This window comes from Mchenga conophoros, linkage group LG2 (genome assembly GCF_057382185.1).
Source record: "Mchenga conophoros isolate Kocher_MC1m ecotype Shallow Benthic linkage group LG2, M_conophoros_male_GT1.1, whole genome shotgun sequence".
Classification (NCBI taxonomy): Eukaryota; Metazoa; Chordata; class Actinopteri; order Cichliformes; family Cichlidae; genus Mchenga; species Mchenga conophoros.
Genome location: NC_140527.1, coordinates 30,453,682 through 30,478,432, shown reverse-complemented (window position 1 = coordinate 30,478,432; position 24,751 = coordinate 30,453,682). Strand labels below are relative to the sequence as shown.

Genomic DNA, 24,751 nt, shown 5'->3' with positions numbered 1-24,751 from the left:
TAAAGAAATAAGGGGTGACCCAAGACTTTTGGAGTTGGAGCGTAAAGATGGTACAGAGGCTATGAGATTCATAAATATTAGTTTATCTGCTGAAGTGAAATATTCACCATGGGGTTGAATATCGGTGTGCAGTGATATCTCTTATGATCTCATAAATAACACTCGATATTTGTGAATGGAGCTTCATGAATTGCTTGTTGGTAAATGAAAGTACACACAGTTCCCAAATATTCAAGACAGCATTATTAAGGTCAGTGTTTCATTTATTCCCAAACAATACATTTCTTGGTACACTAACTTCATGTTTTATGTGGGGATGGAAAAGTGGCTGCTTCTGTAGAAACACAGTGGACTCTCTGACTATGAAATGCTGTTCATACAATGTTCCCGTACAGGAAAGAGTTAGTGACACAGGCACTCTTTACTGATGGAGCCAGCCTAATGAACAACAGGAGACCCTCCTGAGACACAACGTCTTGACGTTAGCATGGTGATGGCTGCACAACTACCTTAACAAAATTTCCCTCAGTCATCAGTCTGGAAGATTAAATACACTACCTTTCCCCTCACCAGCTGTTTCTCAGCACTTAAGCAGTCTTTATTTCAGCTAATCCCCTTATCATATTTGAATAAGCAACCGCTGACTGATTTGGCTTAATTAGCTTCCTGTTGTTTGTAGGTGGCTCGAGTAAATCCTTCAAATCGGATGGCGTCATGTGATATGGAGGAGCTGATAAGTGAACACTGTACATCAGCAAACCGATTGAGCAACGTAGTCCTTTTACTGAAAGTTCACAGACATCAGTATAGACAGAAGTCTTTATATTGACAAAATGCTAATGCCATGCAACCTTGCAAAATGTTGCATTCCTTAATGCAGAAAGTTTTCCAGAAACAAGACAAAAACCAACATTCCAAACAAAGAAAGCATCCATTATATTCAAGCAAACATAATGCAGCTGCTGTTTGTTTTTAATGTTAGCGCAAAAAACAACAGAGTATGTGGGGGGGTTGAGGGGTTTATGTTTGCATAGCCATAAACTAAAGTAGGGACAGAATAGGACACAGAGATATAAATGTATATCTACAGTTCTGACCCCAGCATTGACCATCAGCCCATCCATCAGTCAGTACTCAGTTAATAAAGTGGTGCACCCAAAGACGAAACATTGGCAGGGAACAGTTGTGGCTCAGTGTTTTAAGACTTTGGATCTTTGCTACATCTGGATAGAGTTTAACAGTCACTCTTGTGCCTCGTCAAAAAAACCCAAAAAACTACATAAATAAGGTCCCCTGTTTGGGTGGACCTCACCCACACATTCCCAGAAAATATATACTGTATGTAGTGTCCTTTGGATGAAAACTAGAGTAATATTATAATACTGCATACGATTGGGTAATGGGGTTATATCCAGGAAGCATTCACACAAAGTCAGGTATGGACCGGGAAGGGGCAGAAAAACAGTTTACACAAGGGTACATGTCTCAAAAAAAGGTGCAATCTGTAACAGTCAAAAGTGCTCTCCCTGCTGTGTAATGGTATAGTTGTGACTGTAATGTTGAAAAACTAAATCCTTACAAAGGTGCAAAACCTGCACATATAAAACAAATCAGTTTATTACTATATTTCGCAAGTGAGATACAGAATAGTTCCTGTAGTTTGTCAGTAAATGTACCGTAATCATAAACGTAGAAAATGACAATTTACAGATTACACCTTGTGGAGTGGAGCAATATTTAAAGCAGCAAAAAGATAACGTAATACTGTCTCAAAGGGGAGGGGGAAAAAAAAAAGTTCCAGTGACATCCATAGTTCTTTTTTTTCCTCACCAGAGACCTGCCAGTCACAGATCATGGTGCAAATATTGTAAAAATAAATACATAAATACATACATGGGTAATTCATCATTACATACATACACATATTGTATCATAAAATAAGAGAATTATGAGATAATTATAAAATTCATATGTACAAATGCATAGTCCGTATGCGTCCAAGGAGAGGTTTAGCAACGAAGTGACATCGCTTCGTTTTAGGGGTGTGTTTGGTGTTTGTGTTTCAATGTGGGTGTGTGTGTGATGTGTGTGCTGTGGTGTGGTGTGGTGTGCATGGCACTTACTGTACAAGAACACAAGCATTACACACCAGATAGCTCTGTGCTGCTTCTTCTTGTCTTCACCTCTAGAGTCAGTGCGTTATTAGTGGGTAAAAGTTCACAGATCAAAAGTTTAGAGGTACATGTCCGGGTGTGTCCGAGGGCTCTACCGTGGGTGTCCGGAAGAGCTGAGTGAGTGCGAATACAGACGAGATGAGCACAGTGCATCGTTTGGCTAGCAGCCTTACCCCGTCGACCTCTCCCTGACCCTGTACGGTCCCATTGACGCCCCCGCTCCTACCCACTGCCCCAGCGCCAGTTCCAGCTGTCTCAACAGCCCCAACAAACTCCCGATACAGCCCCACTATCTCTTTCAGCTTGTCCATGGCCTCTTGGCCATCATTGTCCTCAACTTTTTGAACCAGATTTGTATTATGGCACATGTCACAACCAGTGCAAGGGTTTGTTTGCAGACAGGCTGCCGACAGCTGTACCAGGGCACTAAAACTATTGGATAAAGAACGCAGGGCTTCATCGGGCGCCCAGCCTACCCGCGTGGCTCGTTGACATCCAGATGCTAACCGTCGAGCCTCAGCCTGAAGAAGACTCCTCTCGGCCTCTGTCATGGTAGCAGGTGTCATCCTATTACACTTTAGGCTTGCTTCTGGGGCAGGGCTGTCTTCGGTTCCATTATGATTTAGATCAGGCCCTACTTTTAACTTTGTGCTATCTTGCTTTGCATCTTGGCATGATGTTTGCTCTGTTTGCTCAGGTGCACCTCGTTCTAAGACCAGAAGAAGCTGATCTATATCGTGACGCAGAGAGGCAAAGCCGCCTTTCAGCCCACCATAATTCTTGTTAGTTAGGGAACGAAGCGAGCCGCCGAATGAGGTTGTGGGTGAAACTGGACACGAAACAAGAGGACTGAGTTCAGAAGAGGTCGTAGAGAAAGTAGACAGCGGGCGAGGGTTGTCCCTCAGCAGTGAAAGAATATTGGGTTTGAGAGAGGGTGTTGTTGTAGGAGATGGGGCAGGTGCCGGCTGGACAGGTTTGGGGCGTATGCGACGGGAGAACTCATAAACTGTGAGCTCATCATCAAAGCTAACGCCATCCTCTGTGTCTCCGCTGAAACAGTTGGCGTAAACAGTGCGGCAGCCACAAGCCTCCCGGTGTTGCTGTGGAGGAGTGCTGTCTGCCAGTGAGGAGGTCGGTGAGTCACCTCCAATCTCCATGCTGGACACACCTCCCAACCCGACTGCTGAGTGAGACCGCGATTGAGGCTGCTCTGATGAAACGCTGCTGCTACGTGCAATATTTTCTCTAAAACTTAGATTAGGGTGGGAGCCGTTTGTTCCACTGGCCTTTTTCATGTGTGCCGACAATTCTTGGGCCTCTTTGATTGTTGCTATGACAACTTCAGCTCCATCATCTAAAATGGTCCCTTTGATTCCTGATTTTGAGGGCACACTCTCTTTGTCCTTGACAGGAGTTTTGTTTAGGTCTGATAAGCCACTGGCTACAGACAAACCAGAGCCAAATCCAGATGTGTCGCCATTGATGGAACTAGTGGACGGATAGTCCAGAGTTCCTAATATCTCCTGGGAACGGGTCATGTACCAAGGAAGGGCCTGAATCTTCCCTCTCAGGGCTGAGGCAGATAGCCTGCCTCCTAGACTGGAGGAGCTGGTTCTCAGGTCAGATCCTGAACCAGATCTTCCAGATTCTCTGCTTTCTAGGCCCCCTTTAGAATTGGTTGAGGTCAGCGAGGTGGTAACTGTAAGAGGTGCATCTGTATTTTTGGGTGAAAGGCTCTCGTGGCTCAGAGAGACCCTTCTAGGTCCTGACTGGATGCTCCCATTACGACTGCTCCAAGGGTGAATTCCATTTGGAGTACTGACGCCATCCTTACAGATCCCTTTGCTTGGATCAGTAGGAGAGACGGGAGAGCTGGCAGGTAGCGATAAGGGGTGAAGATTGCTTGGTGAAGTGGGTTTGGGAGGCACTGGAGGGGGTATTGTTAGCTTAGTTCCTGAATTAGAGCGAGTGATTGGGGTTAGGCTTGCTGGCCTCTTTGTTAGCAGGTCAGTTCCACTGGTTTTCCCCTCAGCTTCAGGAATTTGCGATTCATCAGGAATGTATTTTTCTTTTTTGGAAACAGCACGCGCTCCATTTTCTAGATCTTTACTTTGTTTTGTGCTGCTTTCCTGTCTTTTTGTCTTTTCTTCATCTTGTGATAGTGATTGCTTGCTATATCGCACTGCTGTGATCAAGGATGACGACATAGGCAATCCACCTGATGTGACCGACTTGAACTCCATGGTGTCCGGCTCCATTTCAAGGAGTTCCGACGACAAACGTCCAGAGGCATCTCCATTGCATTGGGCATATGATCTCCCATGCTGGGGAGACTTGGGAGGAATGATCTGAGGTTTGGGAGGCAGCTGTGGTTTCGGTGCCAATGGTGGTTTGACCTTAACATCAGGTTTCTGTGATGGCTTTGAAGGACTGCCTTGCTGGTTGTTGAGTTGATTCGAAGGGGCTTTAAGTGTATCCGCTTCTTTCTTGGCTTTATAGGATTGGCTTTTATTGGCAAGTGGAGATGACGGCTCTTTCCGCGAGACAGCTGGAAGACTGTTCCAGGTTCCACTCAAACGATTAGCATTGCGTCGGTCAGCCAGCTCTGCATCTGTGAGAGAATGAGAAAAATGAAATGAAAACAACAGAAAGACAGGTATTAATGGACCGACACACATCTTCTCACAATTGTCCCGTCTCCTTTCAACATATCGTAGTCACAGTGCTTTCACATGTCACCAGTACACAGATAAATATACCATCAAGGGACTAAGTTATCAAGCATGCTGTAAACAAACCTGAGAGATCAGGAACTGGAGGAGTAAATCTCTCTTGTGCATCGAAAAACTCATCCTCAGAGTCTGAGACATTGTCTTTGACCAAAAGATTCGGCTTGGGGTTGGGTGAAGGTGTCAGAAACATGCTGTCTTCATCCTTTGATAGGCGGTTCTCAGCCTTTCCTGCTTTGCTCCCAGGAATTGAACTTGTTCTTACTGGGACTTTGGGAGGGGTCTTTTTCTTTCTTTTAATAGGTGATCTTTGAAAGGGTATGCTGTCAATCATTCTCAAATCTCTTGAACTAGGAATCTTAGAAATACGTCTAAGTGTCTCAGCGCCCCGATCTTCCTCCTCTTCATCGTCATCATCGTCATCACTGGTAGCCCCAGGCGGGCTTGGTAGGAAGTCAGACTTGGAGAGGTCAGCAAAGCAGAGGCAAGAGTTGTCATTCCCACGGTAATTGAGGTTAGTGGGTCTACGTGGCCCTTGATGGCGTTTTGGCTCCAGGAGGTAGGGGTGGTGAACATCAAAACTCGGAACATCCTCGCCTACGTGCGGCCCGTGAAGGCGAGATTTGGATTTGCTGGCAGCACTGCTCTCCTCAAGTGCAGTGCTCAAGGAACTGCTGGACAAGCTGGAGAAGCTGCTGGTGACTCGCAGGTCAGTGTGGTACCAGGAAGAGTCCAGGTTCATTTCTTCATCCATAACACTGAATTTATGCAGACCACTTCCTGTTGCTCCTCCTTCATCTGGACTCTCATTTCCTTTACCTTCTGTTGTCACTATTATCCTCACTTCCTGTTTGCCTTTGTGCTCCTCTCTCTCTTTTCTTTCTTCCTCTCTCCTCTTCTCTTCCTCCTCTCTTCTCCTCTCTTCCCAGTCCTGACTTGCTGGGTCTGGGCGTTTGTAATTCTGAGAATCCATCGGGTCATCCTCGTCTGTTGAGTCGTCTGAGTCACTGCAGCAGCGAGACACATAACCTAATAAAACCCAGAAAGTGCACAAACACCAGACAAGCATTGCGAAAGCTGTGTTAGTGCATTCATAAAGGAGAATAATATTTAATTTTTGATAGTAAAAAAAAAAAAATGACATCTTATCTTTTTTTTTATTATCCGTATCCGTACTGGATGGTGACATAAATAAACATGTGAGGTGAAAAAAAGGCTATCAAAAAGGCCAAAGCCAGAAAGTCATACGTTTTAAGTGAAACAGTTTTTGCTCACTTGATAGGGATTCATAGCACACGCCCTCTATTACGGCGAACCTCCCACACACACCTTCTTCAGCAGGAATCCGGTGCACCCTCACTTTTGGGCGCCCCAGACGGAAGACGTTGACATTGGGATCCACCAGGAGTTTGCAGTAGCCTCCCAGCAGACACCCTAAGTCTTTGGCTGCCAGAGAGTCCATCAGTAAGGCAAATGGCTGAGAGGGGGAGGGTATTGCAGAAAAAAGGTAAAGTAGTAGTGTTTAAAGCCAAAGGGTAAGAGGGGGAAAGCGATGGAGTGGGAGAAAGAAGGAGAGACAGTCACCTTTGCATTCATGAATTAACATTATATATAGCTAGCCTTAGGCTGTATACTGTTATATATCGCATGTATAGTAGAGAAAGAATGCTTGACCTATATTTAGTGTCATGTTCATGAATATAGTGTGGTGAATGAACATCTGTGCCACGTCTATATGTTTACGAATAATACAGCCTTGCAACTCGATGAACATGTATATCCCACCTAAGGCCCCCTCACCTTCATGTCATGCAGCGAGATGCGCAGCAAGCTGACTTTGTCCGACTCCGTGAGCAGCTCCACTCGGCTGATGCTGCTGAACTCGACCAGCGTAGAGATCACGTTGAGCTTGTGGTTGATGACCTGACTCATCCCATACTTGGCTCCCACCAGCAGTGTGACCAGCACTTCCCTGTCCTGAAGCTGGAAGGAGAAGGAAGAAAGGAAATAAGTGTTGCAGTCATTTTAATTGGTTGCAATTTCCATCGTTTAGCAAATGGATCCACCAATTTACATGAGGCCTTTAGCCCTTACCATCATTGTGGCTGTGTACGACCGTCCCCCATAAGAAATGAGCTCTCCCAGCTGAGTGAGGTAGGCCAAACGAGCCTGATTGGCAGATATTACCTATAACACCACAGAGAAGATATACAGTATGAGCAAGACAGACAAAAAAGGCGGTGGGTGGCATTACCCAAGCCTGATACTGACTATTCACCTTTTTAATTAGCCTCCTACTCAACATCTATTTTTCCTCCAAGCTGCTGTTCTTCCATATACCGCTTTAAACCTTAGGAAGATTAGCAGTCCTCATACATCTCAGCTAAAACGTAGCCTGAAGTCACTGCTGTCACTATGCGTCTCTTTACACCTCTCACATTTTCCTTCCACTTATCCATTTACCTTCTGGCGTGGCTCTAGCAGGGACTGGATCTTTTTGAGGTGGTAGCTAATGGCTTTCCTCAGGTCCTTCTCTCTCATGTTGCCCAGCAGCGTAGGAGAGATGAAGCTGTCCAAGCCGAACTCCTTCCTGTCAACGCCACATTTGCAGAGGCATGAAAGTACTCAGTGAATAAAATGTTACAAAGAAATGCATGAAAAGTGAAAAGAGGTTGTAATGTAAGGACAAAGATACACTTAATATTGGAAGTTAAATTCAGAAATTTCACTGAGCTTTATTTCTTTAAAAAAACAAACCAAAAAAAAAAAAAACTACCAGTAGATATTACTAAACAGTCATAGTTCAGCTTTCAGCCCCATTAATTGCAAGTTGTCTTCACAATTATAACTTGTGGGATAAGTATAGAAATGTACAGATAACTGCTCTGTACTACAATATATACAATGTACAACAATGTATGACAACCAGGCCGCAATCCTTAGAAAAAATGGATGTTTGCTTTGCATTTTGAGACACTTCCACTCTCAAGTAATGGGGCAAATATCCTCCACACACCCACTAAACCTCTCCCATCACATTAATAGATTAGGCATTTAGTGAGCTGCCTCATCCTAGACAAATCACAGTAATTGCAGCAGTGAAAAAATGTCAAGGCCCTATTACTCAAAACCTATAATGAGAAGTACCACAATTACAGTGTCCTACTAGTGTGACCCCTAAACGGAAACTCTCCCACGCGTATGACTCACGTAATACTCTTGACTGAGGTTCTGGTCTGTCCACAACTATCTAGTCTCTCATGCATGTGCAGGGCTGCCAGGCGGAGTGCAGTGTTGCACTTCATCTCCACCGCGAAACGCTCCCGTAGCACATCACCAACACTCTGCAGGCAGAAAGAATCACAGTTTTAGTATTACATAATACACACGCACCTTACAGTGACCTGATTTTTGTCCCAGCATACTCTGCATGTCAGACATTGCAAAGCACGTAGCTCATCAGCATATCTGTAAGTAAACCAGCGACCTGACACTGACAGGGAAAACACAATCGGCGAAGACAATGAAACAGTAAATTGGCATGACATAAGCGGCACTCTCCACTGCTTTAGTGAGCAACAAAAACACGCACAGGCCACATGTAACAATATCAAGACTTAGCATCATCAGAGCAAGTATGTAACTGCTTTGTACAAAAGAAGGACTAAAGAATGTGAGCAACGTGTTATAGGGATAAGGCCATGAAGCTATAAGGAGGGGCTGCATGTTGACTTCAGAGCTACTTTTGCAATATTTTCGAAGAATTTCAGAGCACACTCAGCATAAAGTGGGTACAAAGTTTTATTTTCTGTACATACGCAGAGAAAGGACCAAAGTCTAATTGCGAAATAATTCAGAGCAAAAGTCTCTGAGATAAACAATGCATGACCGTAATGGTGACAACAAATAAAGGAGCTTCTCTGACCTGTAAAAAGAAGTACTCAAAGGCAGAGGGGTCATCCTGCAGTAGGTCTCCTGGGTCTCTGGGGATGAAACAAACCCTGAACAGACACCTGTAATCGTGGGAGTCTTTCTTTTGCACCACCTGGTGAAGACAAAAGATAGAGGTGGAAAGTTGTAGCATTTAATCTTCATACATATCTACGAGATATCTCCACATGGATTCTTTTCCTTCACCCTCTGAATGAGCTCATCTTCATGCAGTAGCAGCAGTTTGGTGATGCTGTACTGTTGCTCTAGCACCAGGGCGAAGTACTCGATGGCCCGGATGGACAGCTTATCCTTCAGAGTCAGAACAATGTCCTGGAATGACAAAAAAACCAACAGCTCACACCTCTTAGACAAACATGTTTCGTCCCACTCCACTGAGGGCAAAGGGACAAAGCTGATTCCCTGTCTCAGATTTGCTTCAGCTGGGAAAACAAACAGAAATACAAAAGCTGCTGTAAAAATAATACCCTGCTCATAAAGACAGAAGCATGTACCTACTGATGGTGACTTACTGACCTTTTCATAATTTTCTTTTTCAGAAACAGTATCTCCCAATGAACTACAACTGTTATAGCCAACCCACACTGTGACACCTTTGGGGGAAATCATACCTTAGCTTCTGGTGCACTTAATTTCAAAATAGTCCCACCTGGTCCTACCAAGCATCTCACAGCTACATTCACCTGTGTGCTCAGTCTCGTGGTGGTTTTAAGAAACTGTGTGGGCTTTTTATTGGCTCATAAGAGGACCGTCTTGAGTCATTTCTTTATATGTTGCAAGGAAAATGGTAAGTAGGTGCAGCAATTTATTGTTATGTATGCAAACATACATGAAACATACCATATATAGGGCAACAATAGAGTTTATACAGTTCTAATGAGCTTGAAAGTCAGTATTTGGTGTGACCACCCTTATTCTTCACCATAGCCTGAAATCTCTTAGGTAGGCCTTCCTGTAATTTGTTTAAGTAGTCTTCAGTTCTCCAGGCTCCTTGAAAAACATTCAAAGCTGTTCTTTGGATGTTGGCTTCATTTTACTCAGTTTTCTGTCAAAATGATCCCTCACTGCTTCAATATTGTTGAGGTCCACGCTCTGGGGAGGCCATCCTTCTACTGAGACCATTTCTGATGAGGCTACAGTGAAGAGTAGATTAAGACCCTGTTTCCTCAGTTTCTTTAAGGGCACACTGCACACCATGGTGAGATATGCCTTGGTTTTGGCTAATTGTTTTTTTTGTTGGTGCAAAAATACTATTTTATGCCAGTCAAACTGTGTTATCTTCTCATAGATTGAAATTCAAATTTGAAATTGGTCTATTCCAAATTTTCTGTTGTGTGTAAAGACACAAGGACTAGACTGAATATGAGTGAAAAAGTCCAAAGGTAAACTTTGAAAGACCTTTATAAACCCAGAAGAACTATTTCTCAAGACTACGCTAAAAATAGCTGTTGTCAGGCTTCTTATTACTGGGGCACACTGCTGTTATGTAATAAAAATGTCAACCATGAATGATGTAGGCATCTCTTGGGTCACTTAGTTACTATATCTATCAAAAGATAAACAAGTCCATCAGGCCGATGAGCGAGCTACTTTCAGCTGTTCTCCTATTCACGAGGGCTTCCAGAGCAGGTAATTTTGCGTGTTTGATATGGCCATTTCTAACATAACCCTGGATGGATTTGCCCCATTCCTCCTGCCCCAGGATCACACCCCCTTTTGCTGGTTAGGCGAACGTGTAACGTACTATACGATGGAGCCACTCAATGAAGCCACCAAGTAAAAGCTCTAAATGCTCTTTTCGGGTAAAACTTTCTAACTAGGCCGGTAATCCTGTTTATTACATACCTTGACGGTGGTGTTGTTGTCGAACTTGAAAGCCTTGGTCTGTCCGTTCTCTAAATAGACTTTCAGAACATTGGGCAGGAAGAGAAGAGAGTTTCCCTGGTGGAAAGAAGTGAGAGATGTGGTCAGACATAATCGATATCAGATGAGAAAAGATCAAATATTAAATGATTGCAAGAAATGTTAGCCCATAAGCCCTAATGAAGAATATTTCATTATGTGGAAAACTGTGAATTGACTGCTGCTTGTAGCCTTACAGTAAATGCTTGTTTTTTGTTTGGCAGCCTCCTTCTGTATCAGATAAGGTTTTCTCACCTGAGTGTGCCCATTGACCACCACCTCCTCTGCAAAGCGCACTTTAACTGGATTACTCCTCAGACGAGCTCTCTTCTCTGCTGACATAATGGATGACTTGGGATTCTGTAGCACACACACACATCAGCACCATTACTGTACATGAAGGATGAAGCATGGGCTAAGACACACATGAGTAACACTGACGCCAGCAGGCTTTAAAATGCAAACATTCAGAGCTGTACTCAGACGGTCGATACATACATCACAGCACAATGTAAAGTGCTTAATCCAGTCAGAAGAGGCAAGCTAAGAGTCACATGCTTGGGAGCACACAGACAGCTTATGTTTAAATGAGCGATGGCATACAGACTGTGTAGTGAGGAGCTCATTAATGTCTTCTTTGTACTCACTGTCATGTGCCGCAGGATAGTCACATTGATACAATCCTCCAAGTTCCTGAACACAGAGAAGAAGCATTCATTCACACAGACGGAGGAGGGATCATAACCTTTCTGCTCAGCTATTAAGTCAGCATCTTCTGCTCTGACCTCTACCGCTAACTCACTAAGCCTTCTACACCCGCAGTCACACATGAATCAGCGTCAAAATCCCAGAAAACAACTGAAATAATTGTCACTGATTTCTTTAATGACTGTGAAAAACGAGAATAGAATTTATTTTGAATTTTCTCTAATTTACACATAATCGAAAGTACACATACAGGCTGAATTATATACATACAGTCCCTTAAATCTACAGTTTTCTAAGAAGGAGAATTTGAGATTTACACAAGCTGGAAAGATTTCTAAATAATCATCGATCATAAGTACAAATTATTGAGATGTGTCACCACTTTGTTCTGGAAGAAGACCCAAACTGTCCCTCTCAAACAAGAGGAAATTGGTGAGGATGTTCAGGAAAAACCCAAGACCCAAGGCTCAATCTTGAACTGATAACTGCTGAAACACCTTGAACTGAGAGGGTGGCGACCAAGAAAGAGGCAGCTTCCCACATAGACAAGCCAAACACTTCAAAAGTAGTTTTGGAAGGGAAACCAGACCATTTATATTAACTCTACCAAAAAGACTGGTCAAATATCCAGAATCATGCCAGAAGATTGTGGATTGATACCTAAAGCATCTCGTTGAAGTACAAGTTGCAGAAGGGACATTTAACCAAATATTAGTTGGGCTATATATTTGAGCCTGTGTGGATACCACTGATCCTGTGTGATTTAGAAAAATGGAAAATAAATTCGATTTTTTGCACCCAATTCTTGCTTTCAAAAGTCTTTAAAAGCATTAATTCAACCCTGGAAAAAGAAAAGTTCAAATAAAATATTAAAAGCCCCAAATTACCCTGAGATTCATGCCCATGATGAGTGCATGGAAACTTCTGACCACAACTGTAGATAGATGGATCTCCTCACCTTAAGACATTTTCCACCTGCTCTTCACTCAAATCCTCCATCGCTGTATCATTAATCTGCAGCACCTGGTCCCCTGGGAATAGTATCCCATCTGCAGGACTTCCTAAACACACGCATTCCCATCAACACACACACACAGATGCACAAATTCACACAATGAAAAGAGTGAGTGCTTGCATAAAACAAAAAAACCCACAGCTGCGTACGTGGAGACAAAGGGAAACACACACGCACACACACACACACACAGAATGACACACGTGCTTGTTCAATATGGCTGACTCAACAGCGTTCGGCTGAGCTCTCCGGGACGTGAAGGGTTAAGGTTATTCTGGGTGTCTTCCAGCCCGGCTCGGCTCTGCTTTCTGTAGCTATTTATACTCATTTGTCTTCAGGCAAGCGAGCACGACTGAGGCACAGCAGTTTCAGCTTACTCTAACACACAAGCACACAGACACGCTGAGCATCTGTGCACGTAAACACATGCACCCACAAATTTTCACACACCCAGTCTGCCTGGCAAAGCCCCGTCTGTCCCTGATTTGTGACCCACTGAAGGCAAGCCGTACAGCATGGCAAGCTTTTGCACATAAACACACACACCCAAAAGCCAAAGTCCCCTCCTGTTAAGCTTTCATAATAGCGATTCCTCCTCTTCCTCTTTCTACCCTACTTCATCATCCTTCACTTTCCTTCAGCATCTACCAACATGGCCTCTCTGACTATTCCCAATCCCTAAGTGTCACCAACTGTTCATCCCCTCTCTACTTTCTGTACACTTTCACGCTCATTACTTTGCTTTCTTTAGCCATGTTTGCACTTTGGTTGTGTATTTCCCTCTGGGTCTTCCTGCTGGCATCTTCTCTCTCAATTAAATCTTGTCTTCTGTTATCACTTCACTCTCCCTATCTCATTCGTCTCTCCTTTTCCTTGGCAGCAGCTACAGCGCTAGTGGCAGGGTGGGACCCTCCTCACTGCATTTATCAGCTTATTTTACAGGATAGACATAAAGTAATGGATCAGCATCTCTCCCTCTCTCCCCCCTGCACTCTGTCTCTCTTTATCAGTCTCTCTATCCCCCATCAAAGTTGCATAAATGAAAAGTGATTGAATTTAGAAAGGATGAGCAGGTGGCTCTGTTGTTTTCGTGGCTTCTCTGGCACCGTGCCCCGGGGCCTGAATGCCAGGAATGTGTGTGTGCGTGTTATGTGTGTGTGAGAGAGATAGAGAGAGAGTGGTAAAGTGTAAATATGCTTGCTGCATGCAGCGAAAATTGCATAAAGCAGGTGGCAATTTGGTAACGCTAACTCACAGCCACTGCACGGCCGATGTACCTGTGGCGATGTCCCTGACCAGCAGGGGTGCGTTTGTGGTGAGGGTGAAGCCATGTCCAGTGCTGCTGTCCAGGACCGGGTCCCTGGTAATCTGCAATGTCAGCTTGGCCTGGAAGTTCTGATTGGACAGACTGTTGGAGCGCTGCGACCTCCCATCGCCTAGCAACCGCTCTCTGAGGAAGTCAGACAGGGTGATGGGTTATCCAACTGGAGGCGACGACAGCCATGAAGAGATACTATGTATTCAAGTAGTGTATTCAAAGAGGAGAAAGTTTACTCTTTGCTCTTCCAGATCACGTTTCTTATTTGTTCCACAGTGACTGCTGATTAAAACGTAGCACAGAAATCCTGTAAAGCGAACCTTCTCTGCGGTGTCACACAGTATTTCCGGCTCCACAGTTCAGACAGCTTGTATATATTTTAGGCCATATGCAGCCTCTCATTTCACTCACTGTCTGAAGACAACTTATTTTAGCTTCTCTACAGTTAAGTCAACTTTCTTCTGATTGGCTGTTCCTCACAAAAGTGGGATTGCTACACCCACACCGAGAGCTGCAGTAGAAAGAAACTTTCTAAAATCGAGTGTTTTGATCATTCAGGTCAGGAATACTCTCTATTTAACCTCTTTATTTAGAAACTTGTCTAAATGAACATTAACCATCATAAGAGGATATATATAACCAAAGATAATGGAAAAGCATGCTAAGTTCACTTTACTGGTGTAAAATAACAGCATTTATTCAAGTCACAATAACTACTGTGGTGTACATTTACCTTGAACCTTTAACCTTGAACATTTTCAAGGCAATGGAAGGTCAAAATGAACCAAAGTGAATCTCAAAATGATATAGAATTCAAGGTGACATGTTGTTGTCTGTTCACTATTATTAAATACACTTAATTTATAACTAATTAGAGAAAAGTATCATATAATCACCTTTCAGAAGCTGTATCTGTTATTAACACTGATTAAATGACACCAACAGATTAACATACATCCTTGGCTTGAATGCACCCTGGAAATAGGTTTACTTTTGAATGAAAAAATGTCTGACGTTTTCACAAAGGCACATCAGACATTGACACTTTTATTGAATCGGTTTAGGTTTTGGTGTGATCTGTGCGTTTTACAACCTCAACATGATTAACAAAAACAGGCCGGGAGAATATTGTGAAAGATCATTTGCACCAACTTGATAGATCTTCGCTGTGTTTTGGTAACTAAGACCCCGTCACAGGGCAAAGGTCTCTCTGGCAGGCCTTCAACACCCTCTTTATGCAAAGCTTCAACACAAGTCATATGAGAAGGCTGGGGAGGACTAAAGCAAATAAATATATGAGATCATTTGTTCTGTCAGCTGTTGGATTGCTAAACAAGCTGCAGGCCAGGGTAGTACACAGTTTTTAACTGCGGACTTTCAGTGCATTTGCAGCTCTCTTCATGATTGCATTTAATGTATGCTTGTCGTTTATTTATGATGTGCGATGACAGTGATGACAACTATTTGTGAACCGAAATTCCCCTCGGGGACGATTACGAATATGCTTCTCGCCAGGAATTCCCAGGAGGAAGTTTACTGGGATTTCTCAGCAACGCGTTCATTGCTGAGAATGAGTCTTAGCGGACAGCCAAATATGAAGGATTCTTGAAAACATATTTGTGGTTTGCTGTGGGACAAGTTTGTGTATGAGAGAGGGACAGTCAGGCAGTTCGGGTTTGAATATGTACTTAGCTATGTGGCTCAGTGTGTGGGTGTAGGGAGGAGGTTTGGTTTGTGTTTGTGTCTTAGTGCGTCCATAACAGGTTGAGAAAGGCAGCTTCTTCTTCAGTTTTTGCCTCTTTTTGTTTTTCACGTGCTGTTTACCCTTTTTTTTTAGCTATTGCTAACTCACAATGAGTCAGTAAATTTCCTCAGCATGCTGAACAAATACACACCTGCACTTCCCACATTTTTCATTTTTGTGTCACTCAAGAATCTGGCACCAGGCTTAGACGTGCTTAAAGTTCCTCTTCCACTCTTTACACATTGTTTAGTTGTTTTTAGCATATAAGCATATATTTTTTTAAAACTCTGTCATACTCAGTTTCTTCCCATCAAAATCCACCCTCTAAACACCTTTGCACTGATTTCACCACAAAAACATCTTCCCCCTCAGCTCAGACTCCTTTTAATTCCGTACCTGCTAAGAGACTCTCGAGTGCGTCGTATTATTGTCCCCACCACCTGCTGCACCCGACTGGCCCTCCGAGCCGGAGACCTGCTCCTGCATCGCTCCTGCTCCTCCATTTATCTGAAGCGACAAAGAGAGAAAAGTGCATGAACACGCAGAGGAACAGGGAAACGTGGGAGGAAGATGAAAGGATTTGGTTGGAATAAATGAAACTGAGCTCAGAGCTCAGTTCTGTCTTTTTTGGACTGTGCAATCAGTGCGAGAATTGTGCTCCAGCTACATTTGCATCTAGGCCCTTTTTTATATGCACCGCATGCAGCCTGCCTCGAACACTATGAATAATCAGATGTGTGAGCAGAAAGCAAAAAAAAAAAAAAAGCTGTGAGAGAAAGGGGTGGAGTTTAGTCAGCATGAGCAGCAAAACATGGCGAAATGACCTGATTCTCAAAAACAACAACAACTGCATCATCACACAATAAAAGGACTCACAAGTATGCCCCAGTATGAACGTTCACAACACCACCACTCTGCAGCTGTACATTTTCTGCTGAGCTTGCCCCTTAAACAAGGCAGTGGTGAGGACATAAAGAGCGATGGAGGGCTCATTTTAACCCTGGGGAGTTCGACTGAACGCAAACCAAATCTCAAGACTTACTACGCCCCTCAAAAGGGTTTTGTTTCTTTCAGCCAATCAATACTCTGCAGCTGGAAGAGGCTTGTAGAGCGCCTGATAATTACTTGACAGCCTTTATTTGCGGCATGAAGGGGAATTAAGTTATGCTGAGTTTTGTTTTCAGCAGATACTCCCTCGTGATATACTTCATCTGCTGTTTGTGGCCATGCTGGGCGGTTTCACCCACTGAAAGAGGGAAAACAAAGGGGAAAATTTGGCAGGGACGGGAAAAGCAGTGACCTAGATCTGATCTGTTTGGCTAACGATGATGAATGCCCTCCTGAAACTTAATGATCCATACCTTGGCCTGGGGGAAACCAATCCAAGTGCTCGGTCTGACCGGCCTTCGGAAATATGGATCAAACTGCTGCATGCCAACAGTTCTGTGAAGAGCTTAAAAGAGGCAGGGCTCTGGCCGTCTGCCACACTTGTTCCTAGCATTTTAAAAACATGCCTGTGTCCAATAAATGAGGAAGGATGAGTCATTAAAGTAGGAATTACCTCACAGTACTTCTGAGTTATGTAAAAACAATGCATGTTGTGCTGTAAACGGTAGATATTAAGCACTACTACTGTGTGTAAAAGTACATCTATGGGATAGAATTTGTCTTTTTCTTCACATTCACCCACCTCTGCTTCAGTGTCTCTGCTGAATGGAGGCCAGCGCTGACTAGCCCTCCTTAATGGTAGTAAAACATGCAGTGTAGGTTTGTCCTTTAAGAGGATTAGAGGTACTCGCTCTGCACAAGCCCGCACTGGTCAGGGTGTCACTTTAGCACCTCCTGCTTATCCGGATAGAGCCAGATAAACATGGATGAAGAAGACTGAGTGAGAGTAGGTAGTAGACAAATGCACACGAGGAACCAAGTGCACTTAGTATTACATCTGCTCCCCCTTTGATCACTGGAAGAAACATTCACTATGTGTTAAACGTGCAGGTGTATGGATGGGCAAATACGTGCACGTTCAAGTGCTGGGTGAGATGATTCTTCCTCTCTTCTGTCTGTCATTTTCTCCCTCTTTCTCTCACCTTCATTGCCCTTGCAGAGTCAGGTAGTCATCTCCAGTGACAGTCTCTGTGGGCAGCACTTTTTATATACATACTGTACACAACCTAAGCACTGGAGCAACGAGTTTACTATCTTGGCCATCATCAACTGCAGCTCACATTTGCAGCTTTACTAGTAAAGCTAGTCTAGCAGATCCAAGAGGAAATACACTGTGACTGCACTTCCCTCATAGTTCTCGAAAAAAGGAGAGAAAGCAAACAGCCCGGTGTTTCACATTTTCACTGAAGACTCAGAGAGTGCGTGACTCACCGTGATGTAGCTTGTCTCTTCAAGACTCCGGAACAAACATACCCCCTCGCCCTCTGAGACATCAGCTCTGGGTAGGTTGAAAAGAGGTGGAGAGGGGTTGTTGCGATCATCAGGGCCGATGCCAATCTGGAGCTACACCACCTGTGCAGAGCAGAACACTATCAGGAAAACCTGTCAAAACACATCCACGTGACAAGTTTATAATTAGAATGAAGCAGGAAACAACCGGTTTCTGGGACTGATTAACCTCTATTAGCTCAATTTTTAACCTGTTCATTAAAAGAAAGTGAATTCTAATCAAGTAGTCAGTATACTTTCTTGTTAACACATAAGTGTGTCAGGCAAAGCAGATGTGAGCATGAAACAAGTATCTGGTTGTGGTTTTCCAAAAAGGCTCCTCCTCTAGTCCCAGAGGCTCTCTCGCTCTCATCCACTGCTCCTCCACAGCCTCAAAAGCTCATGGCGATGGAGAGAGGAGGCACTCCATCTCCGTCTGGTTGTCTAAATTAAAATTTCATACAGCCCAGTTCAGTTAACAGTTCAGTTAACTGGGTGTGCTCTAAAAGCAGAGAGGACAGCCTGTGAATCCCGATGAGCTGGAGAGAGAACCACTGCCAGGCAAACAGCGATCTTGGCCGATATTAAAAGGGGACAAGTCTTTCATGTGAACATCAGGGCAGATATGTTGGAAACCTAAGCCAGACTCTGGTTTTCAGTGGAAATGAAGGGCTTTGATGTGTACAAGGAGAAATTTGAATTAGGAGAAAACACTGGATAAACATTCTTGCTCTCATCTAAGGAAACCACTTTATTCTGCACTTGAATGTTGATCTATGATGTAAACGCTCATTCTTTGTTGCTTTCTTCTACAAGAGGGAGCAGAAATCAAGGAGCTGATAGTCCCATCATGTAGCTCCTCCATCGGGCCCTGTGTCCCACACACAGAGCTCTTTCACGAGGCCCATGTGTCCCTCAGACAAGGCAGAGGAGGACCTGGACCCACACAGACTGCAGGGCACATGAATAATGTATGGGGCTAATGCAGCTAGCTCAGCCTCCAACCGCCTCCTTCTGCCACTTTGCCAACACAGGCCAGGAGAAGAAGAGTGAGCACAGAAGGAGAGAGGGCGAATGGGGGTTGGAAGCAGGGGGAGAAAGGAGCGCGGGGGGGTGGCTCTAAGGGGGCTGAGAAAAGGGGCAGGGATACAGAAAGAGAATTGGTCAGGGCAAAGAAAAGAAAGAAAGGACAGGATATTGAAGAGGGAAAAGAAAAGGGGGAGAGTTTTAAAAAGGGTGAAGAGGGCAGCGCCAAAAGAAATGAAAGGAGAAAGCTGCTGGAGAGGACGGGGAAATAAAGAAGAAAAAGTGGAAGGTGACAGAGTCCGTTCATCAGGAGGAGCGGGCGAAAGGGTGGTCAAGTGAAGGCGAGGTTTTTTACCACCGTTTGAGAGCAAACAGTGAGACAGAAGGAGCTGTTAACAAACAGATAGACAACACTCAGACCTGTAGCGTTGGTAGAACCCTCCTCTCTGACTGTGAGAGATCGCTTCAGTTTTCTCAATATGTGCCAGCATCTTCATTTTATCCAAACCCAGCACAGTGGAAGACGGTGACGGGTCTGCTCCTTAATCTCTCTCTGAATCAATAGTGAATCTTAAATGCCATCCTGCACTGTCACGTCCTGAAATCCCCGAGCTCACCATGCAAACAACTCATCAGTAAGCCTCAGAGCCTGCCTGGCCTTTCACTTAGTCTCCCTCCTCTTTTTCCCTTCACCTTCTCACCCCTGCACCAGCCTTCACTTTACATGGCGAACGTAGAAGAATGCTGTTAGGTAATAAAGTCTGTCTTCCCTCTTTTTTTCTCTCTCTTTTGTCTGTGTCTGATTTCTCTAAGACAATCCCTCCCCCGTCTGCTCATTTTCCTCACACAATGTCTCTCTGTCGCTGACAAAACAGCCAGTTATTTAATCCCAGTTTGAGGACGCATGCAGTTCATAGAATTGGGCTTCTGGACTCTATCCTCAGGGGGGCTGAGAGGTGGTACTGAACGGGCAGTTCCTGTGCAGTCAGCTGAAGAGAAAATGGTTTTAAGCCCAATTAGCACTGCTGGGCTAAACCACGTCGGTACAGAAAAACCTGAACGTGGCACAGAGAAGTCGCATCAGGGCATGAATCCACTGACTCGACAACAGATTTTATTTAGAAAGGACCGGTTGGGTGTTTTGGACATCTTGTTCCCAATCTGTCCCGTGCACACATACGCACCCCAACCCCCTTCCCAAGCCGAGCACGACACGCCGAATACAGCTGCACCGCATGAGGTGCAGGACAGCGGCAGCAGGGGTTGGTTCAGCAACTCCACATTTCATTTTGGCTCACAGTTGTTGCCAATAAAGTTGGACACAGACTTCAGGGAACATTCAGTCCAACAGCAGCACGCTTGGCAGAAAATACTGCGTGTTTCAATACTTGGAGGACTGGAGGAGGTGGTGGTGGTGGTGTTTGGGGGGGGGGGATTTAATGTGAGACAGCTGAAATGATTCAGATTTCATAAATGCAAAGTTGTAAACGTGAAGAACAACAAGCAGAGCAGACAACACAACCCCCCAGAGTCAGTCAGAGTGCAGGATTTGTTCTTTGTCTTTTACTTAGTGCAACAAGATACTTTACTCCAGGGGTGCCCAATCCCGGTCCTCGAGAGCTACCGTCCTGCAGCTTTTAGATGCATCCTTGTTCCCACACACCCGAATCAAATGAATGGCTTGTTATCAGGCCTTTGCCAAACACGATGGCATGCTGAAGAGGTAATCAAACCATTTGATTCAGCTGTGTTGGATTAGGGATGCATCTAAAAGCTGCAGGATAGTAGCTCTCGAGGACTGGGATTGGGCAGCCCTGCTTTACTCATACTGAAGGACTTTAAAAATAAAGTAAATAAATGCTTGACTGCTTATATATAAGGTGGGGAAACGCTCACAATGTGTTCTTAGAAAGTCAAAAAAAGTTGATTATTTCATTAAATTTGCTAATGAATGTCTAAATAAAAAGACGCTTTTGAGTGCTCACTGTAGCTCTATGCGTGTAAGTAAGGAACTGTAAGTCGCTTCGTGTAAGAAGCTCAATATGTGGATGTTGTATAACCACAGAACTTAAAATGGACCGTGTCTAAAATAATGTTCAACTTTGGTTAAAGTAATTAAAAAGCGACTCCATGATGAATCATCAGATGCTTTTCATTAACTCTTTTCTCCATAAAGACGACATTTGACGACCTTCCCCGCACCCTTAATGACAGCTTTTGACACCTCAGTATATATCAATAAAGCTGTGGTTTGACTGCCATTAGGACAGTTTCCGGCCTTTTCCGAGGTTAGCTGCAGAGGTAGAGACCACCCTCACTAATTTCTGATACACACCCAGTAATTTTCTTCTATAAGCAGGCCTGAAATATGACAGAAGCTGCTCAGTTCAGAAAAGCATTTCAAGTGTTGCTCTTAATAGACTTTCAGGGGGTAAAGAGTTAAAGCGTGTGTATTTATATGGTATTACACATACATACATAGATTGGAAGAGGTTTTTAGAGGTGCTTTGATATCCAGTAAAAGGATACAAAGTAGCAGGAGGCAGAGATCAAACCACCAAACCTGTGAGATGTCCCTACATAGTCTTGTATTTTTAGCCAGATTGGCTGTGGCTCCGTGGGCACCATGATGTGTATGTCTACAAATATTACCACAGAATTTGGGGGAGACTCTTGAGGCGCATGGATGATGAATCCAGCTGACTCTGGAGAATCTCTGACTTTTTGTTTAGGGCTACCATGAGGCTGATGCTTTCTTGTGCCCATTAAATATTTAGATTCAACATCCACTAAGCATGCCAGCATAAAATGCTGTACAAAATTTCCAGGTGATGGTCTGCCATAAAATTAAGTAGAAACATCACCAAAGCTAGCTGTAGGGGTTTTTGTTGACTTTCTATTGGTGGAGGTTGCGTGTTTTCCTTATATGATGCGGCATGTGGCAGTGGTCCATGCTATGCAATTGCAAAAAATAAGAAGGAATAAAATCACTGATAAGGTCGATTTTAAAAGGAACAGCTTGTTTGCTTGTTTAACTTCACGGCATGTTGTGTTTTGCTGGTTGTTTGTTACTGCAACCTGTCTTCCAGACATAATCCCATCTTCTGTTTCTCATTCCGTCTGTCAGCTCATTCCATTAGCATTATGGAGACCGAGCTCACCGTGCACCGCTTGTTTCATTCCCCCTTTCATCAGCGACCTGGCAAGGCTTGAGCTCCCCTGTGCACTATTAAATAATGGGTACGTTGTGTTGTGTCACAGATCTATATCAATGGTTCTCATGGTTCTAAAGAGAAGGAAACATGCAGACAGACATAAAAAGAGAGGAGATGTCTGATGTCTGAGGAAAGCTTTTGGATATACCAGGGTGATAGATGTAGCAAGTCTGGAATTTCTGCAACACTTTTTTTCTTTTGCTGTCTGAGTCAATTTCCTTCAAGTCGGTGATCCTTAAGAGGAACACAATACAAGTCTTATCTTTAAGTAAAAGCAATAAGAGTTCAGTCTGTTTGCTACAAGCTATAATAATGCCCGGGTTCTGTAATAACGCAGATACAGCAGGCTTTCAATATTTCATATCACAGCTAAGAACAGAAAACCTGATTATTAGGAGCCGATGATTTGCTTGGGCTTTTAAGGAAAATTCTTTTCATTCTCAAAGTCTTTTGCTATATGTTCACAGAAATGGGGGGTTGGCCTACATTAAGATACCACTGCCAGTCAGTGGTGGCATCACCAGAGAGCTGTCACATGAATGAGGTCACGTCTCCTGTTTCCTCTGGCGACAGCTCTAGGAAGAAACAGGTGTAAAATACTCAATAATAAACCCATGATGCATGGATATAGTCCTTCATATATCCACCAGAAACAGCCTCTACAATCACATTAGGCAACCCGTGACTACTAATTAGCGGAAATCTTCCTCTTTATAATAACATGAACTGAAGATGAATTCTTGAGCAGGTCGTACTGGTCAGTGTTTTGGGAGCAGGAGCAGCAAAACACCAGCTCAGCAGCAGCACAGTCTGCCCCGGAGACATGGAGCTGAGACTAAAGATGAAGAGAGAGGGAGAGGATGGTAGACTGGCTCTGGTTAAGTGGGGCAGAGGAGCAGTCAGCAGAGAAGATCGAGGATAATGCAGCCAGGCATCAAGTCTTTCCTGATGTGCAAGTTCTGCCCGTCGCTTTTCTTCTCTGGCGGAGTGACCTCAGAGCAGCAATTCCCATCACATGCTTCAGCATACATCCCTGAGTCATAGCACAAAGCCTGCAGCGCTGGCAGGAGCGCAGGCGGCGTGCTCACATGTATACACGCTGAGTGAAAGCAGCTTTATGTTTAGGATCCGCCAAAACGCCATACGGACCGCAAACAGAAGCATGAAAAGAAGATATCAATGAGAAGATAGCAATGAGTGGAAGCTGCATTACTACACACGTCTGGGTCGCAACAAAGCGGTCACATTAAATCACGCCATGCGTTAAACGGAGGGCCCCAGAACAAGCGAAACGCATTGTTCCGGTCTAGTTATGTTGCGCTTGTCATGCCCGACACGGCACGGGAGCGTGAGAGAGAAATAGAGCAGGGAGAGCGGTGCATGGCCAAAGGACACGAGCGAAGAAAAAATCGGAAGAGACGATTGTCTCAGGCTGGCTGCACACCGCCTACGCCCATTCATAGTGTGCGTGTTTTACTACCCAGACTCCTGGCATCCCCCCTACCCACCCACCCCCCTCCTCCTCTGATCAGCCAGGATTTCGTCCGTGCATTTCCCATCTGTAGCTAGTGACGGTGATTTCACTGCGCACACGACAGCGTGGATTTCCAATACCGATGCATAACACATGCGTTTGAGAATATGGTGAATTATAGACCGAGCACTATTTTGTTGAGATTTTGCTATAACTGTATATTATATTGTGTTGATATAATATTAATATACTGGGGGTTGTGAGATTTAACCTCAGCGCCTCTCTCACAAACCCATCATGAATGCCCCTAAAAGCATCGATATCTGCCATCTCACAGGCCAGACACTAACTTTGATCAGCCATGCCCCTCAATCCAGGGGGCTAAACAAAGAGAGAAGAAGAAGAAACGTCACTCTTTTGTTGTTTCCCTTACAGCGTAATCTTAATCGGATTTAAATCTCCGCCACCTCCGTCAAATATAGGGTCCCGGGTGTAGCCCGCGGGTGATGGGAAAGTGACCACGAGTTAAATTATTCATATTCAGATGATAATCGGTGCAAATGGCAGGGCTGTCTGAACGCAAGGTGCCGGTCGGCGCCTGCGTAACCAGCCGGGCGCTCCTGTCCTTCATCAGACAGCAAACGCCGCGAAATAAGTAAAGGACTCACCTCGTGGTTGATCGGGAGACCGGGAGTCTAAGGAGGGGGGGATTGGTGGTTAGGCTTCCCCCCTCTTTTCTACTAAAAGACGAGAGATTTTATACGAGACGAAATCCGTTTCTCGAAAATATCCTCCCGCGCCAGATGATGATGGTGATGTGGTGTGCGGGGGGTTTGGCTAAAAGCTGGATGCTGTCATCGTACTGGGACTGCTCCCTGCCTAATCCTCGGCCCTGAGCTCAGAAATAACCCACCCCCTCTCTCTGCTCGTCTCTCTCTCTCTCTCTCTCTCTCTCTCTCTCTCTCTCTCGCTTTCTCTCCTTCTCCACCCCCTCGCTGCCTCCATCGCTGTCTGTCCGGGAGGACCCCCCCCCCCCCCCCCCCTACCCGATCATCCCAC

The 24,751-nt window shown here is 44.5% G+C and overlaps 1 protein-coding gene across 3 annotated transcripts; it reads right to left on the bottom strand.

The window, feature by feature from the left end:
- Positions 1-242: 242 nt before the first annotated feature.
- Positions 243-24,577, bottom strand: frmpd1b (FERM and PDZ domain containing 1b). 3 transcript variants are annotated; one of them, XM_085293626.1, is made up of 17 exons: positions 24,361-24,577; positions 17,921-18,061; positions 15,938-16,048; positions 13,757-13,929; positions 12,423-12,525; positions 11,404-11,449; positions 11,012-11,116; positions 10,700-10,795; positions 9,041-9,166; positions 8,829-8,948; positions 8,114-8,247; positions 7,367-7,493; positions 6,998-7,090; positions 6,704-6,886; positions 6,179-6,380; positions 4,973-5,932; positions 243-4,785 (listed from the first exon to the last, which is right to left on the bottom strand). In XM_085293626.1, the coding sequence occupies exons 3-17, from the start codon at positions 16,042-16,044 to the stop codon at positions 2,225-2,227; spliced, it is 5,136 nt and encodes a 1,711-aa protein (XP_085149752.1). In that variant the 5' UTR covers positions 16,045-16,048; positions 17,921-18,061; positions 24,361-24,577; the 3' UTR covers positions 243-2,224. The 3 variants fall into 3 exon arrangements, with proteins under 3 accessions (XP_085149752.1, XP_085149772.1, XP_085149763.1); XM_085293646.1 differs by having other exon boundaries at positions 6,233-6,380; XM_085293637.1 differs by lacking the exon at positions 24,361-24,577 and adding an exon at positions 19,424-23,694.
- Between the last annotated feature and the right edge of the window lie 174 nt (positions 24,578-24,751).